The 17,601-nt window shown below is 46.2% G+C and overlaps 1 protein-coding gene across 2 annotated transcripts; it reads right to left on the bottom strand.

The window, feature by feature from the left end:
• Window positions 1-3: 3 nt before the first annotated feature.
• GNPTG (N-acetylglucosamine-1-phosphate transferase subunit gamma) lies at window positions 4-17,587 on the bottom strand. Of its 2 annotated transcripts, XM_061209499.1 has the most exons (11): window positions 17,504-17,587; window positions 17,318-17,375; window positions 17,166-17,233; window positions 1,370-1,424; window positions 1,219-1,302; window positions 1,043-1,136; window positions 861-975; window positions 694-776; window positions 483-614; window positions 325-406; window positions 4-230 (listed from the first exon to the last, which is right to left on the bottom strand). In XM_061209499.1, the coding sequence occupies exons 1-11, from the start codon at window positions 17,553-17,555 to the stop codon at window positions 133-135; spliced, it is 921 nt and encodes a 306-aa protein (XP_061065482.1). In that variant the 5' UTR covers window positions 17,556-17,587; the 3' UTR covers window positions 4-132. The 2 variants fall into 2 exon arrangements, with proteins under 2 accessions (XP_061065482.1, XP_061065483.1); XM_061209500.1 differs by lacking the exon at window positions 1,219-1,302.
• Window positions 17,588-17,601: the final 14 nt, after the last annotated feature.

The raw sequence follows: 17,601 nt of genomic DNA, 5'->3' as shown, positions 1-17,601 counted from the left end.
AAATTAATTAAAACTTTGAATCTTTATTTTGTCTGCATCTTTGCGCACAACCCCGAGAGCCTGCTGGCACAGAAGGAACAGAGGAAGGTGTCCTCTGGCTGACACCTGTCGCCCTGCTCCTCCTGCCCCAGATCACAGGGTGTTCCCACGCAGTCCAGTGTCGCCTCGTAGCAGCTCTGCTGTCTTGTCCGTGGGTGCCCTGGGACCCAAGTGCTCAGAGCTGGAAGTTTCTGCCAAAACACCAGGCAGCAGGAGGTCAGGACCTAACCTGCAGGGCGGCTGGTCCCAACGTGGGCTCAGCCCCAACCCCCGGGCACAACTGACCTGCAGGCTTCACGTAGGGGAGGCCGTGCTGGGTCAGTATGCTTTTAAGTCTTTTCATCTCCTTTGACAGGGTTTTATGTGCCTAGAATAGGAGTTGAAAGGGAGCAGTCAGGCCCTTGCTGGGAGGCCAGTCCCGGGCCTGGGAGCGCCGTCTGTACCTCGTTACAGCTCTCCAGCGTCTGAAACACCAGGCCCTTGGCACCTCCTTCCTGCTGCACCGATTCACTTTGTTCTGGAGTCTTTAAATAACCAGCATCCTCAAAAATCGCCCTGAGCGACTTCTCGTAGCCCTGCAGGTGGAGAACGAGGAGGGAGCACTGCTGCAGCTGCACTGCTCCCCGCCCAGGCGGCGCCCGCCCTGTCGCTTACCTGGGACGTGATCAGCTCATCCGCCAGGTCCTGCTCCACCCGGTCCCACCTCTGCTGCATGGCCATGGGCAGGGCCGGGTACACTGAGAATCCAACAGAAACCAGACTGAGCTGAGCCCCTCTGCCCCCCACGCCCCCCAGTACCCCCCGCCGGCCCCGGCGCCCACCTAACAAGGAGTGGGGGTGGCAGACGAGGGGCGTCTCGAACGTCAGTGCGTAGACACAGGTGCTTGGCTCAGACACGTGGGCCAACCGGTTGGTTTTGCCACAGGTGAGCTCCACCTGGGGGGAAACCCTGGTGAGCGGGTGGGGGGAGCGGGCCCCAATCCCACCCTCCCGCCCAGCTCACCTTGCTCTGCCGGCTCTGGGAGTGGCAGGAGTCACCGTCCCTCATCCACATGCCCCTGAAGGTGTTGTTGGCGATTTCCCACTCGTGCCAGATGCTGGGGAGGAGCAGAGTGGGTGAGGCTATGGTGGGGGGGACGGTGGACAGGTGGAGCCGCAGCCGCCCCCAGCGCCGCTCACCCAAGGATCCCACTGTAGGCATTCCAGCGGAAGGTCTGCTCGTGCTGTGTCACATTGTGGAACGGGCAGAGCTCGTACTTGTACCTGGGGGCACAGCGCTGTCAGGGGGGGGTCCCAGGCCCTGGCCACGCCTACCCCTGCCCTCACTCACGTGGACTCCACCAGGCTGAAGCACTTGCCAGAAAGTCTGGAGAGATGCACGGGCCCTGGAAGGGGAGAGCACGGCCCGCTGAGCGCGGTGCGAAGAGCAGGCGTGCAGAAACCCACAGAACCAGGGCCATTTAGGAAAAGATCCAGTGGTTTAAACTTTAAAACTGGAGCAAAAGAGTTGGAGCAACATCAGCAAAGTATTAGACTAGGAAGCTCCAAGCTCATATCCCTGTGAAAACATCAAGTGAACCCCTACAAACCAGCTGAGCTAACCCAGTTCTGGAAATCAGGCCTACAGCAACCAAGTGAGCACCACGCAGCAAAGCCACCACCCCAGCGTGGTCGTGAGGAGCAGGCTGACCTCATGTGCAACATCCCAGCCTAGCTGGGGGCTGCCGGGAGGACTGGTCTCTGTTTTGCCCAACTCAGATCACCAGGCAGGAAAGGGAGCTGCTCATGAAGGCTGCAGGGGGGCGAGGGGTTATGGCTGGACACACACAACAGGCCATCCAGGACCTGAGGAGGAGCTGGGGTGAGACTCTTGGAGAACCAAAGACATCCAGGAGCAGCCTGCACACAGCTGCCCCTAGACTCCGAACACACCGAGCCTGGTGGTGAAGGCCGCCCCAGCACGGGGCCAGGCTGCAAAGAAACCGCAGCCTCTTCAAAGGAAAACCCAACAGAACCACCTGGGAGAAGCCCAGACACTGGACTGATAGAAGACTTCAGTTAAACACATGTCTGAAATATGCTTAAGGACCTGGAGGGAAACAAAGAACTAAAGTATATCAGGCAAATGACATGTAGGCAGAGAGACAAACAGTATCGAAAGGAACCAAAAAAATCTGGAGCTGAAAAATACAACTGAAATAAATCCACAAAAGGGGTTAACAGATTTTGAGCAGAGAAAAGAACCAGTGAAGAGACGGCAGGACACACAGTGGGAGTCCCTGAAGGAGGAGAGGGGCAGAGAGAGTATCTGAGGAAATGACTCTCCCAACTTGACAAAACACATGCATCTACACATCCAAGCAGCTCACTGAACTCCAAGTACAATAAACTCAGAGAGACCCACATCAAGACACAAAAGAAAACTGTCAAAAACCAAGTCCAAAGCAGCAAGAAGTGACTCATCACATCAAGGGATCCTTAATAAGATTATCCGCCCATTTCTCTGCCACACTCCAGAGGCCAGAAAGCTGTGGGATGGAAGAAAAAACTGTCGACTGAGGAGTCTACATCCAGGAAACTATCCTCCAAAAGTGAGGGCAAAATCAAGACGCTCCCAGATAAACAAAAGCTGAGGGACTTCGTTACCACGAGGCCTGCCCTGGAGGGAGTCCTTCCAGTAAAGGCAAATACACTGGCAAACCCAAAGCAGTATGTGATTCTGATCTGCAAATCTACAGGGTTTAAAAAGATGCATAAAAATAATTACAAATTACATTTAAAGAGGTAATTTCTGAAATCAATAACAAAGTTGGGGGAGGGACAGAGCTGTACAGGAGAAGTCTTTGAATTTATACCAATTTCAATCACGTACAAATTAGACTTAATGGCTTTATGATCGTATGTAATCCCCTGGCAACCGTAGAGGAAACAGCTACACAGAATAATACACAAAAGTAAAAAGGACGTCAAAATGCGTCACTTAAGAAGTAAGTCAACAAAAAGGAATGGAGGGAATGAGGGACAAAAAAACTATAAGACAAATTTTGCTGTTTTGTTTCCTCTAAATCCTTCCTTATCAATGACTACTTTAAATGTAAACAGATTAAACTCTCCCATTCAAAAGGCACAGATTGGCCAAATGGGTAAAAAAAATGTGATCCAACTATATATACTGTTTGTAAGAGACGCATTTAAGATCAAAGACACAAGCAGGCTGAAAGTGAAAGGATGGAAAAAGATAGGCAAATAATGAGAGAGAGCAGAGATGGCCACACTAGTATCAGACAAAATAGACTATCAGGGACTTCCCTGCTGGTCCAGTGGTTAGGAATCCCTTCCAATGCAGGGGACGTGAGTTCAATCCCTGGTCAGAGAACTAAGATCCCCCATGCCTCGGGGCAACTAAGCCTGCGTGCCACAACTACTGAGCCTGCGCACCACAACTAGATAGCCCATGCGCCACAACTAGAGAGGGGCCTGCGCTGCAACAAAGAGCCCACTCGCTGCAACAAAAGATCCCACATGCCGAAATGAAGATCCCTGCCGCAACTGTGGCCTGACAGACCCGATGCAGCCAAAAAAGAAAAAAAAAGATTATCAGTCAAACACTGTTAAAGGAGATAAAGAAAGACATTATTCATTGATAAAAAGGTCCATTCACCAAGATTATAACAATTACAAACATATGGGCACCAAACACCAGAGCTCGAAAACAAAGCAAGCATTGACAACTGAAGGGAGAAACAGGCAGTTCTACAATCCTTGGACATTCAGCACCCCACTTGAAAGGACACAGAGGACGTGAACATCACTAAAACCACCAGACCTAATCGACATATACAGAATAACCCACCCAACAACAGCAGAAATTACATTTTTTAAGTGTACGTGGAACATTCTCCAGGACACACCATATGTTAGGCCACTTAATAAACTTAAAAAGACTGAAATCATAGTTTCTTTTCTGAACACAATGGAAACCAGAAATCAATAGCAGAAACAATGTGGGAAATCCACAAACATATGGAAATTAACACAATCTTAAAGAACCAATGGCTCAAAGAATTCACAAGGGAAACTTGTTTTTGTTTCAAAATATTTTCTAAATACAAGGTACCAAAAATTATCAGATACAGTGAAAGCAATGCTAAGAGGGAAATTAACAGCTGTAAACATATTCAAAACAAGATCTCAAATCAATAACCTAACTTTTACACTTTAAGAAACTAGAAAAAGAAAGCTAGCAAGCTGGACTTCCCTGGCGGTCCAGTGGTTAAGACTCCATACTTCCAATGCAGGGGGTGTGGGTTCAATCCCTGGTTGGGGAACTAAGATCCCACATGCTGCATGGCACAGCAAACAAAACAAAACAAAACAAAACAGAACAAAACTAGCAAGCAAAAGGAAGAAAATAAAGATTAAAGCAGAGATAAATAAAACAAAAATCAGTAAAACCAGAAGTTGGTTCTTTGAAAAGATCAACAAAATCAACAAACCTTTAAACTAGATTTACTGTAACAAAAAAGAAGATGGGCTTCCCTGGTGGGGCAGTGGTTAAAAATCCGCCTCCCAGTGCAAGAGACATGGGTTCAAGCCCTGGTCCGGGAAGATCCCACATGCTGCGGAGCAACTAAGCCCGTGTGCCACAACTACTGAACCTGCGCTCTAGAGTCCATGAGCCACAACTACTGAGGCAAGCCTGCGCGCCTAGAGCCCATGCTCTGCGACAAGAGAAGCCACCGCAATGAGAAGCCCACACACCGCAACGAAGAGTAGCCCCACTTGCCGCAACTATAGAAAGCCCGTGTGCAGCAACAAAGACCCAACACGGCCCAAAATAATTAATTAAAAAAAAATTCAAATTACTAAAATCATAAACAAAAGGAGGGACATTACTACCAATTTTACAGAAATAAAAAGGATTACAAGAAAATACTATGAAAATTGAAGAAGGGGGAACACCTGACTCAATTCTATGAGGCCAGCATTCCCCTGATACCAAAGCCAAAAAGATACCTGACAAGAAAGGAAAACTACAGACGTCAACATCCCTTGTGAACGTCAGTGCAAAAATCCTGAACAAAATACTGGCAAACTGAAATCAGCAGCATATTAAAAGGATTCTACAGTGTGAAGAAGTGGGGTTTGTTCCTGGAATGTAAGGATGGTTCAAAAAAAAATTTTTTTTTAATGTAATACACCCCATTAACAGAATAAAGGGGGGGGAAATTATCATCCAAATTGTTGCAGAAAAAAGCACCTATCAAAATTCAACACTCTTTCATGATGAAAACACTCAACAAAGGAGGATTAGGAGGAAACTTCCTCAACGCAATAAAGGCCATATATGCAAAACCCACAGTGAATATCTCACTGAACGGTGAAAGACTGAAAAAGCTTTCCTCCCAAAAGCGGGAACAACACAAGGAAGCTCTCAGCCCTGCTATTCACTATTCGACATTGTACTGGAGGTTCTAGCCAGAGCAATTAGGCAAAAAAAAGGAAAGGCATCCTAATTAGGAAGGAAGAAGTAAAATTACAATGTGGTGTTTGCAGATGACATGATCATATATATAGAAAACCCTAAAGAGTCCACAGAAATCTATTAGAGCTACTAAATTCAGCAAAGTTGTAGGATACAGAAGTGACACTAAAAACCAGTTGTGTTTCTATACAACAACCCAACAGACAACCCAAAAAGGAAATTCAATGAAACAATTCCAGGGATTTCCCTGGTGGTCCAGTGGTTAAGACTCTGCGCTCCCAAGGCAGGGAGCCCAGGTTCGATCCCTGGTCAGGGAACTAGATCCCGCATGCCACAATGAAGATCCCACACGTAGCAACAAAGATGGATTCCCAAAGGACCCCAAGTAGTCAAAACTATATTGAAATAGAAAAGTTGAAGGACTCACAATTACTGATTTCAAAGCTTACTTCAAGGGGAATTCCCTGGTGGTCTAGTGGTTAGGACTTGGTGCTCCCACTGCCAGGGGCCCAGGTTTGATACCTGGTTGAGGAACTAAGATCCCACAAGACGCGCAACACCATCAAAAAAAAAAAACAACAACAACAAAACCCAAAAACCCCCACAAAGCTTACTTCAAAGCTACAGTAATTAAACCAGTGCAGTATCAGTAGAAAGACAGACGTGTAGACCAACGAAACAGAACAGAGAGCCCAGAAACAAAGCCTTGAATATATGCTCAAAGGATCTGTCAGGGTGCTGAAACCATTCAGTGGGGGAAAGGACAGACTTCTCAACAAATGGAGTCGGGAAGCTGGATGTTCATATGCACAGGAATGAAACTGGACCCTTACCTCACACCACGTACAGAAATTAACTTAAAATGGATCAGAGGCTGAAACTACAAAACATAAGGGGAAATCTTTGACATTGGCTTTGTGCTTTGGAAATGATTTCTTGGATATGACACCAAAGGCAAAGGCACCAAAAGGAAAACTAGATAAATGGGACTTCAGAATTTAAAACTTTGCAAGGAAGTGTTGAAAGACAACCTACAGAAAGTGAGAAAGTATTTGCAAATCACATTTCTAACAAGGGTAATATCCAGAACATATAAAGAACTCCTATTAACAACAACAGCAGCGCCCCAAACAACCCAATTAAAAAATGGACCAAGGATTACTAGACATTTTTCTGAAGAAGTGAAAAATAAGTAAATACAAATAAAATCCACAATGAGATATCACCTCACATCCATTAGGATGGCTACTATCCAACAACAACAACAACAACAACAGAAAAGAATAAATGTTGGTTAGGATGTGGAGAAATTGAAACCTTTGTGCACTGCTGGCGGGAATGTAAAACAGTGCAGCACTGTTGAAAACAGTTTGGTGGTTCCTCATAAAGCTTAAACGTAGATTTATATGATACAGCAAATCGACTCCTAGGTATGTGAACTGAAAGCAGGAACTCAGATGCTGCACACCCATGTTAAGATCAGCATTATTCACAGTAACCAAAAAGTAAAAACAACCCAAGTGTACACTGACAGATAAATAAGCAGAATGTAGTACATATGTGCAACAGAATATTATTCAGCCTTAAAAAGGAAGGAAATCCTGCCACATAAATGAACCTTCAAGATATTGTGCTAAGTGAAATACGCCAGTCACAAAAGGACAAGAATTATATGATTCCACTTACATGAGGTACTTAGTTCATTCGAGCTGCTATAACAAAATACCACTGGGTAATTTTACAACTACAGAAATTTATTTTTCACAGTTCTGCGGGGGTTTGAACCCCAAGATCAGGGCACCAGCACAGTCGAGTTCTAGTTCACAGAGGGTGCCTTCTCGCTGTGTCTTCACATGGTAGAAGGGCCTAGGGATCTCTGGAGCCTCTTTATATTATAAGGGCATCAATCCCATTCTTGAGGGCTCCACCCTCATGACTCAAGCATCTTCCAAAGACCTCAACTCCTAACACCATCATCTTTTTCAGTTACGATTTCAACCTGTGAATTTCAACCTGTGTACACACAGTGACCACAGCAGGGATCTAGAGTCATTAAATTCATAGAGACAGAAAGTAGAATGTCGGGGGCCAGAGGCTGGGAAGGGTGGGGAGTTGTTTAATGGGGACAGAGGTTCAGTTTGGGAAGATGAAAAAGTTCTGGGGATGATAGAGGTGATGTTTGCCCAACAATATGGATGTGTTTAATGCGTCTTAACCGAACATCTAATAACGGTTAAAATGGTAAATTTTATGTATATTTTACCACAGTAAAAAGAGGGCAATTCATATTTTCTTATACTAGCAAAAAGAAACACCAGAAGACTAAACATAAAATAACAACAAACAGAATCAAGGCAGTATGGGACTTCCCTGGTGGTACAGTAGTTAAGAATCCACCTGCCAATGCAAGGGCCACAGGTTCGATCCCTAGTCTGGGAAGATCCCACATGCCTTGGAGCAACTAAGCCCATGCACCACAACTACTGAGCCTGCATGCCTAGAGCCCGTGCTTCGCAACAAGAGAAGCCACTGCCATGAGAAGCCCACGCACCGCAACAAAGAGTAGCCCCCGCTCGCTGCAACTAGAGAAAGCCCACGTGCAGCAACGAAGACCCAATGCAGCCAGATAAATACATACATACATACATACGAAGAGTCAAGGCAGTATGGCACTGGCATAAAAACAGAGAGTCCAGAAATAAAGCCACACATATACAGTCAATTAATGTACAACAAAGGAGCCAAGGATATACAATGAGGAAAGGATAGTTTCTTCAATAAACGGTGCTGGTTAAACTGGACCACTATCTTACACCCTACACAAAAATTTAAGTTGACTGTAAGACCAGAAACTATGAAACTCCTAGAAGAAAACATAGGTGGTAAGCTCTTTGACATCCGTCTCAGTGATGATTTTCAAAATCTGACTCCCCAAACAAAAGCAAAAATAAACAAATGGGACAATATCAAACTACAAAGGTCTGCACAGCCAAGGAAACCATCAACAAAATGAAAGGCAACCTACTGAATGGGATAAAACATCTAGCAAATCATATACATAAGGGGGTAATATCCAAAATGTATAAAGAACTCACACAATTCAATAGCAAAAAAACAAACAATCCAATTAAAAAATGGGCAGAGGGTCTGAATAGACATTTTTCCAAAGAAGACAAAGAGATGGCCAACAGGCACATGAAAAGATGCTCAACATCATTAATCATCAGGGAAATGCAAATCAAAACCACAATGAGATATCACCTCACACCTGTCGGAACAGCCACTATAAAAAAGACAAGGGCTTCCCTGGTGGCGCAGTGGTTGAGAATCTGCCTGCTAATGCAGGGGACGCGGGTTCGAGCCCTGGTCTGGGAAGATCCCACATGCCGCGGAGCGACTAGGCCCGTGTGCCACAACTACTGAGCTTGCGCGTCTGGAGCCTGTGCTCCGCAACGAGAGGCCACGATAGTGAGAGGCCCGCGCACCGCGATGAAGAGTGGCCCCCACTTGCCGCAACTAGAGAAAGCCCTCACACAGGAACGAAGACCCAACACTGCCAAAAATAAATTAATTAATTAATTAATTTTAAAAAAAAGAAAACTTTAAAAAAAAGAAAAAGACAAATAACAAGTGTTGGCGAGGATGTGGAGAAAAGGAAAACTTGCACACTGTTAGTAGGAATGGAAATAGGTGCGGCCACTATGGAAAACAGGATGGAGGTTCCCACCAAAATTAAATATAGAACTACCCTATAATCCAGCAATTCCACTTCTGGGTATTTATCCAAAGAAAACAAAATCACTAACTCGGAAAAATATCTCCACCCCCCTGTTCACAGCAGCATTATTTACAATAGTCAAGATATGGAAACTACCTAAGTGTCCACTGATGGATAAAGAAGGTGGGGTACACATATATAACAGAGTATTATTCAGCCATAAAACAAGAAATTGCCATCTGCAACACGGATGGACATTTAGGGCACTATCCTAAGTGAAATATGTCAGAGAAAGACAAATACATTATGATCTCACTTATGTGGAAAACAAAACACCAAGCTTATAGATACAAAGAACAGATCAGTGTTTTCCAGAAGCAGGGGATTGGGGGGGACACAAAGTGAGTGAAAATGGTCAAAAGATATAAACTTCCAGTAATAAATAAGTCCTGAGGATATAATGTACAGCACAGTGACTACAGTTAATAATATTGAATTGCGTATCTGAAAGTTGCTAAGAAAGTAAATCTTTTTTAAAAAATTGAAGTATAGTCGATTTACAATGTTGTGCTAAATTTCTGCTGTACAGCAGAGTGATTCAGTTACACATACTTTTCCATTATGCTTTATCATAGGATATTGAATATAGTTCTCTGTGCTACACAGTAGGACCTTGTTGTTTATCCATTCTATATATAAAAGCTTACATCTGCTAACCCCAAACTCCCACTCCATTTCTCCCCCAACCCCCCCCCCCTTAGCAACCACAACTCTGTTCTCTATGTCTGAGTCTGTCTCTGTTGTGTAGATATGTTCATTTGTGTCATATTTAGATTCCACATATAAGTGATATCATATGGTATTTGTCTTTCTCCTTCTGACTTAACTTCACTTAGTATGATAATCTCTAGTTGCATCCACGTTGCTACAAATGGCATTATTTCGTTCTTTTTTTATAGCTGAGTAGTATTCCATGGTATATATGTACCACATCTTAAGAAAGTAAATCTTAAATGTCCTCTCCAAAGAAGACATACAGATGGCCAAGAGGCACATGAAAAGCTGCTCAACATCACTCATTATTAGAGAAACGCAAATCAAAACTACAATGAGGTATCACCTCCCACCGGTTAGAATGGGCATCATCAGAAAATCTACAAATGCTGGAGAGGGTGTGGAGAAAAGGGAACCCTCTTGCACTGTTGGTGGGAATGTAAACTGATACAGCCACTATGGAGAACAGTATGGAGGTTCCTTAAAAAACTAAAAATAGAATTACCATATGACCCAGCAATCTTACTACTGGGCATATACCCAGAGAAAACCATAATTCAAAAAGACACATGCACCCCAATGTTCACTGCAGCACTGTTTACAATAGCCAGGTCATGGAAGCAACCTAAATGTCCATCGACAGACGAATGGATAAAGAAGATGTGGTACATACATACAATGGAACATTACTCAGCCATAAAAAGGAACGAAATTGGGTCATTTGTAGAGACGTGGATGGACCTAGAGACGGTCATAGAGTGAAATAAGTCAAAAAAAACAAATATCGTATATTAACGCATATATGTGGAATCTAGAAAAATGGTTACAGATTAACTGGTTTGCAAGGCAAAAATAGAGACACACGGCTTCCCTGGTGGCGCAGTGGATAGGAATCTGCCTGCCAATACAGGGGACACAGGTTCGATCCCTGGTCCGGGAGGATCCCACATGCCACGGAGCAACTAGGCCCGTGCACCATGACTGCTGAGCCTGCGCTCTGGAGCCCGTGAGCCATAGCTACTGAAGCCTGCGTGTCTAGAGCCCGTGCTCTGCAACGGGAGAGGCCACTGCAATGAGGCCACCGCAATGTCGGTCCTGGGTGAGCTCCGCCCATGCACCACAACGAGGAGTGGCCCCTGCTCGCCGCAGCTGGAGAGGGCCCGCGCACAGCAACGAAGACCCAACACAGCCAAAAATAAATAAATAAAAAAAAGAGACACAGATGTAGAGAACATATGGACACCAAGGGGGGGAAGCGGGGGTGGGGTGTGGGCGGTGGTGGTGGGATGAAGTGGGAGATTGGGATTGACATGTATACACTAATATGTATAAAATAGATAAGTAATAAAAACCTGCTGTATAAAAAAAATTTTTTTTTTAATCTTAAACGTCTTCATCACAAGAAGAAAAAAAGTTTTTGGTAACTATGTGTGGTGTCAGAGAATAACTAGATTTATTCCCATCATTTTGCAAAATATACAAACAGTGAATCATTATGTTGTATACCTGAAACTAATACATCAATTATACCTTAAAACAAACAAACAAACAAAACAGCAAATGGCCCTGGACAGGGAGCACAAGGTAGGAAGGAGAGCTCGGGGCGTATCTGTCCTAAGGTTTACACGTGAACCACGCAGGCATGCTAATGTGCTCAAAAGTAAAATAAAAGGATGACATTAAAACCCCTACAGCTGAAATCAAAGCAAATGAACCGAACTATACACAATTAGTAACGTCACTTCACCGGAAGAAGAATCACTCTCAGTGATTTAAGAACAAGTACTGTTAATGAGTTAATAGCAGTAATGCCATATTAGTTTTCAGGCCATTATATATGTGCTGTAGAATAGAGCAAATGACCATATGACGATACCAGGTATCAGAAGCCACAGCCACTAACATGGGACCAAGTCTCCTACAGATCCCACTGTAGAGAACGTCTGAAGGCCTGAGGCTGTAGAGGGGACTGAGGGGCGGGGCCGGCTTGGAAGAAGAGGGCACTGATTCCTGTGGGTTCCCGCCTGGGGCAGGCAATGGCATAACCCGCCCCAGTCTCTGGCCATAGGATCTGGGACAGAGGGAGCCAACCCAGCAGCTGGAAAGCGTGGGGTGGTATCAAAAAGGACGGCGGGGGTGGAGGGAGGGAAGCCTGCCTGGCTCTCTGGCTGAGCCCTGCATGCATGAACCACCAAGCAGGGGGGTCGGTCCTGGGTGAGCTCCGCCCAGCCAGCTGCCTCAGCACACCACATTCTCCCAAGGGGAGAGCCGGGCCAAGGGTGTATCCAAAAGTATCAGACATACAACAAAGCAGGCAAATGCGACCCACCCCCAAGAGAACAGGCAAACATAGGAGACTGACCCCAACAAACACAGATGATGTTGGAAGTAGAAGAGGATTTTAAAGCAGCTATTGCAACTATGTTCCAGGGTGTAAAGTAAAACATGGTAATAAAGAGGTAGGGAATCTCAGCAGATAAATAGAAATTAGAAAAAGAACAGAAACTCTAGAAATGAAAAAAGTCAGAAAGAATTAACAATTTAAATCCAGCAATATATAAAACATATGTATTCACTGTGCCCAAGTGGAGCTTACTCCAAGAACACAGTGTTGGCTCAACATTCAAACATCAATGCTACCCACTATGTAAACAGCCTAAATGAGAAAATCCATCATCCTCTCGATAGGTTTTAAAAAAGCATTTGACAGAACCCAACACCCATTCATGGTAAAAACTCAGCGACCAGGAACAGCAGGGAAGGTCCTCCACCTGAGAAAGGGCTACAAATGCCCCTCTGCAGACCCTGAACTGAAGATGGGAGACCGAGGCCAGGCGGGGGGGACGCCTCTCCCCACTGCTCTCCCGAAATTGGAGGCCCAGCCAGGGTGAAGGCACACAACTGTACTCCAGCTAATAGATGAAGAAACGTTAAACACCACGGGAATGCAATGAACAAAATCCAGAATGTGTGAAACAAGTGACCCAGTTTCCTCAATAAATTGCAAGGAAATGGAGAGCATCTATAGATTCAAGGAAACTGAAGCACACGTGGGTGTGTGTCAAGCACACACAACACACAGACCTTCCATACTGACTCAGACAAACCAACCACCTATTAAAAATTATGAGATTGGGGCTTCCCCGGTGGCACAGTGGTTGAGAATCCACCTGCCAATGCAAGGGACACGGGTTCGATCCCTGGTCCGGGAAGATCCCACATGCCGCGGAGCAACTAAGCTCGTGTGCCACAACTACTGAGCCTGTGCTCTAGAGCCCGTGAGCCACAAATACTGAGCCCGCATGCCGCAACTACTGAAGCCCGCGCGCCTAGAGCCCGTGCTCCACAACGAGAGAAGCCACTGCAATGAGAAGCCCGCGCACCGCAACGAAGAGTAGCCCCCGCTCGCCACAACTAGAGAAAGCCCGCGCGCAGCAACGAAGACCCAACACAGCCAAAATAAAAAAATTATTTTAAAAAGTTAAAAAAAGAGGGCTTCCCTGGTGGCGCAGTGGTTGAGAATCTGCCTGCCAATGCAGGGGACGTGGGTTCGAGCCCTGGTCTGGGAAGATCCCACATGCCGCAGAGCAACTCGGCCCGTGAGCCACAATTACTGAGCCTGCGCGTCTGGAGCCTGTGCTCGGCAACGAGAGGCCGCGATAGTGAGAGGCCCGCGCACCGCGATGAAGAGTGGCCCCCGCTTGCCACAACTAGAGAAAGCCCTCGCACAGAAACGAAGACCCAACACAGCCATACATACATACATACATAAAAAGAATGTAAGCAGACAAGAATAGCATTAAAAAAAAAAAAAAAAAAAGTTAAAAAAAGAAAATAAAGGGGAAAATAAAAACCCTGTAATACTGCATTTCAATTTGAAACTTAAAATCACATAGGTTTCATCTATTCTTCCAGCACAAATACATCTATGTGTGTGTATGTGTGTGCATACTTTTTACCTTGAAATAATCATAGGCTTATAACTGTAGTACATCACCAAAACTAGGAAATTGACGTTGGCACAATACAACTGACTACAAACCGTACTCGGATTTCAGTTTTTGTATGTGTTCAGCAATATGAAAAAGCTACTGATACATGCAACAACACAGATGAATCCCAAAAACACGATGCTGAGGAAGACTCCAGACGTGGGAGTGTATGCTGACTTGTTCAGCTGAAATCCAAGCACGGATGACACTATTCTAAAGCAATAGAAGCCAGAGAGTGATGGGGTGGGGGATTTAAAAGGGACACATAGGAATCTTCTGGGTGGTGGAAATGTTCTCAGTCTTGTTTGGGGGTGGTGATTACATGCATGTGCTCAATTTACAAACTTTACCAAACTGAACATGTCAATTTTACCTCAGTAAAAATAGGGTTTGAGGGACTTCCCTGGTGGCGCAGTGGTTAAGAATCCGCCTGCCAATGGAGGGGACACAGGTTCGATCCCTGGTCCGGGAAGATCCCACATGTCGCAGAGCAACTAAGCCCGTGCGCCATAACTACCGAGCCTGCGCCTGCACTCTAGAGCCCACGAGCCACAACTACTGAAGCCCGCGCACCTAGAGCCCGTGCTCCGCAACAAGAGAAGCCACTACAGTGAGAAGCCCACACACCGCAACGAAGAGTATCCCCCGCTCGCCGCAACTAGAGAAAGCCCACGCAGAGCAACGAAGACCCATCGCAGCCAAAAATAAATAAAATTTAAAAAAATAAAAAAATAGGGTTTGAATCTGAGCCAGAAAGGGATGGGTGGGGGGATTTAAAAGGGACACGTAGGAATCTTCTGGGTGGTGGAAATGTTCTCAGTCTTGTTTGGGGGTGGTGATTACATTCATGTGCTCAATTTACAAACTTTATCAAACTGAACATGTCAATTATACCTCAATAAAAATAGGGTTTAAATCTGAGCCAATAATGATATTCAAAAAGGAGAGAGAAAGAAAGGGGAGGAAAAGGATCCTCTTTACCAGAGACCACCAGCAAACAATAAATGCAGAAGGCATGAGAGAAGCAGAGCTCTGCACTCCTCTACCCCATCAGACTGAACCGGGAGGCCACCGGGGGCAGCATGTCCACTCAGCACCAAAGGAGTGCTCACGGACAGCATGCTGAGGGCAGAGGGAGAAACCTGCCTCCCACTGCTAGACCCTGGCAGCACTCAGCCGCAGTCGACTGCAGCCCTCTGACATGATGCCTACCTACAAAGTATTTGTGCCCAAACTGCTTAACCTGACTGTAATCAAGCTTCCAGGCCATTTACAGAATATACAGGGGAGAGCAGAACAAGCTAATGACCTCATAAGCTAGACAGATCTGGTCAAACATCCTGTAAGACAACTGGCCCGGCACATAACCCCTTGACTGATTCCTGTGTGGGGTGGGTCCTGGGACAGCTGTAGAAGGCATTCCTGAGACAACAGGGAAATGTGGATGTGAACTGGTTATATTATAGAATTTCTGCTAACTTGGGGAGTGGGAGATCCATACTGTAAATATTTAGGAATAAAGCGTCATGTTGTCTGTAACTGACTTTCAAATGGTTCAGCAAAATGTAAGTTCACTTTTTTCAAAGTGAAAACGAGAAGAAGATAAAGCAAGCATGGCAAAATGTCAACTCTTGTACTGAGGGGGAGAGTATGCTGCTGTTCACAGCCACATTCCTCCATTTTTCTATTCAATATTTTCACAGTAAAAAGCTGGAATCGAGTTGTTTAGCGTGAAAGCTCACAGCTGTACCCTCTATCTCTGATCTCACCGTACCCCTGCGGCCAATACCTCTGGCCCTGGAATCCTTGCTCAAGGCCTTTATTTGGCCACTCCTTTTGCTAGACCCCTCTTCCCCAGATATCCACATCCCTTACTCCTGTTCCCCTTCAACTTTTGAACAAAATTTCATTTCTCAGTCTTTTCCTGAACCCATTTAAAACGGCAATCCCCAAAACAACCCCCCCAAACACTCACTCTTCTCTGCTTTCCATACCTACAGAGTGTTTTTCACCATCAAGCATTCTACATTTTACCTACTTTTTTGTTTATGGCCTACCTACCCCCCCATTAGACTATCAACTACATGAGGACACTGTATGTTTTGTTCATTTCTACATCCCCAGCACAGACACATCCTGACATGTGGTAGTATTTAAGAAAAAAAGATCTTGGGACTTCCCTTGTGGTGCAGTGGTTAAGAATCTGCCTGCCAATGCAGGGGACACGGGTTCGAGCCCTTGTCCGGGAAGACCCCACATGCCGTGGAGCAACTAAGCCTGTGTGCCACAACTACTGAAGCCCACGCTCCTAGAGCCTGTGCTCTGCAACAAGAGAAGCCACTGCAATGAGAAGCCTGTGCACCGCAACTAACAGTAGACCCCAATCGCCACAACTAGAGAAAGTCCGCGCACAGCAACGAAGACCCAACGCAGCCAAAAAAATTCTTAGATTTTTGTTTGTTATATTTAATATTCATTTTACAACCCAGCAGTTCCACTTCTTAGATCCTGTCTCAGGAAACCACTCACAGAAGGGTAGAAGGAGGCAGTCCCTGGAGGGATGTTCTCCTCAGCAATGTTTCTAGTGACCAAAAATCATAAACAACACTTTGCTAGACAACAAAAGGATGCAGAGCCATCCTATGGAATACTAAACACCAAGTGAAAAGAGTGAAGACCCACATCCACTGTGAAGAAACACCGTGAGCGACAACAGCAAGTGAGCACACCTGTATAGTAGTACTGCTCAAAAAAAAGCAAACATCACAAAAAAAATTTACACAAACACACACAAAACTACACGTTTTTTCTTGTAAAAGCATAAAAAACATTTGGAAAGACAAACACCGAATTGTAACAGAAATCACCTCTAGCGAAAAAAATTAAGGACTATATCCGGGATAACTATTCAACTTGGTACAATCACAGTCTGGAATGTTAACGCGCACTTAAAAATAATTTTAGAATTACTGACAAACGACAACATGAGCCTCCAGGCCCTAACTTTCAGGGCCCCTCATCCGAGGCTTCCCTCCCTCCCTGGCCCCCCTGGAGCAGGCTCCCGAGAGCTGACGCGGCCCACCGGTCGGGAAGCCAGGCCAGCTCCCGGCTCCCTCCCAGGCCCCCAGCACGCCCGCGGCCAGGGCCCCGAACTCACCAGACACGGGTGAAGGATCCCTCCTGGGCTGGAGGCGACTGGTCTGGGGCAGGAACGGGTTGTTGAGCCTGAGAGAAGCGGCACAGTCAGGAGGAACCGGGCCCGGACCGCCGCGGGAACCCCCCGCCGCCGCTCCCCGCGAGGCCGCTCACCCGAACGTGTTGGGCTCTTCCACCACCTTCATCTTGGCGGCACCTGCGGGCGCGGGCCCTACGGGGAACAGGCAGTGAGGAGGCGGGCGCGCGGCGGGGGCGCGGGGACGGGGAGGAGAGGGCTCCGGGACGCAGGGGCCTGGGCATGGGTGGAGGGGCGCGGGCGTCGGCAGCCCGGACACTAACCGCGCGTTGCGAGCCCGAGCAGGAGCACGAAACGCGCCAACCCTGCCACCATCGCGCTGCCGCCGTCGCCGCGCGTGGTCACGTGAGCGCACTTGTCA

This window comes from Eubalaena glacialis, chromosome 13 (genome assembly GCF_028564815.1).
Source record: "Eubalaena glacialis isolate mEubGla1 chromosome 13, mEubGla1.1.hap2.+ XY, whole genome shotgun sequence".
In the NCBI taxonomy this organism is placed as follows: domain Eukaryota; kingdom Metazoa; phylum Chordata; class Mammalia; order Artiodactyla; family Balaenidae; genus Eubalaena; species Eubalaena glacialis.
The sequence above is the reverse complement of the archived record's forward strand: the minus strand, read 5'-3'. Positions and strand labels throughout refer to the sequence as shown.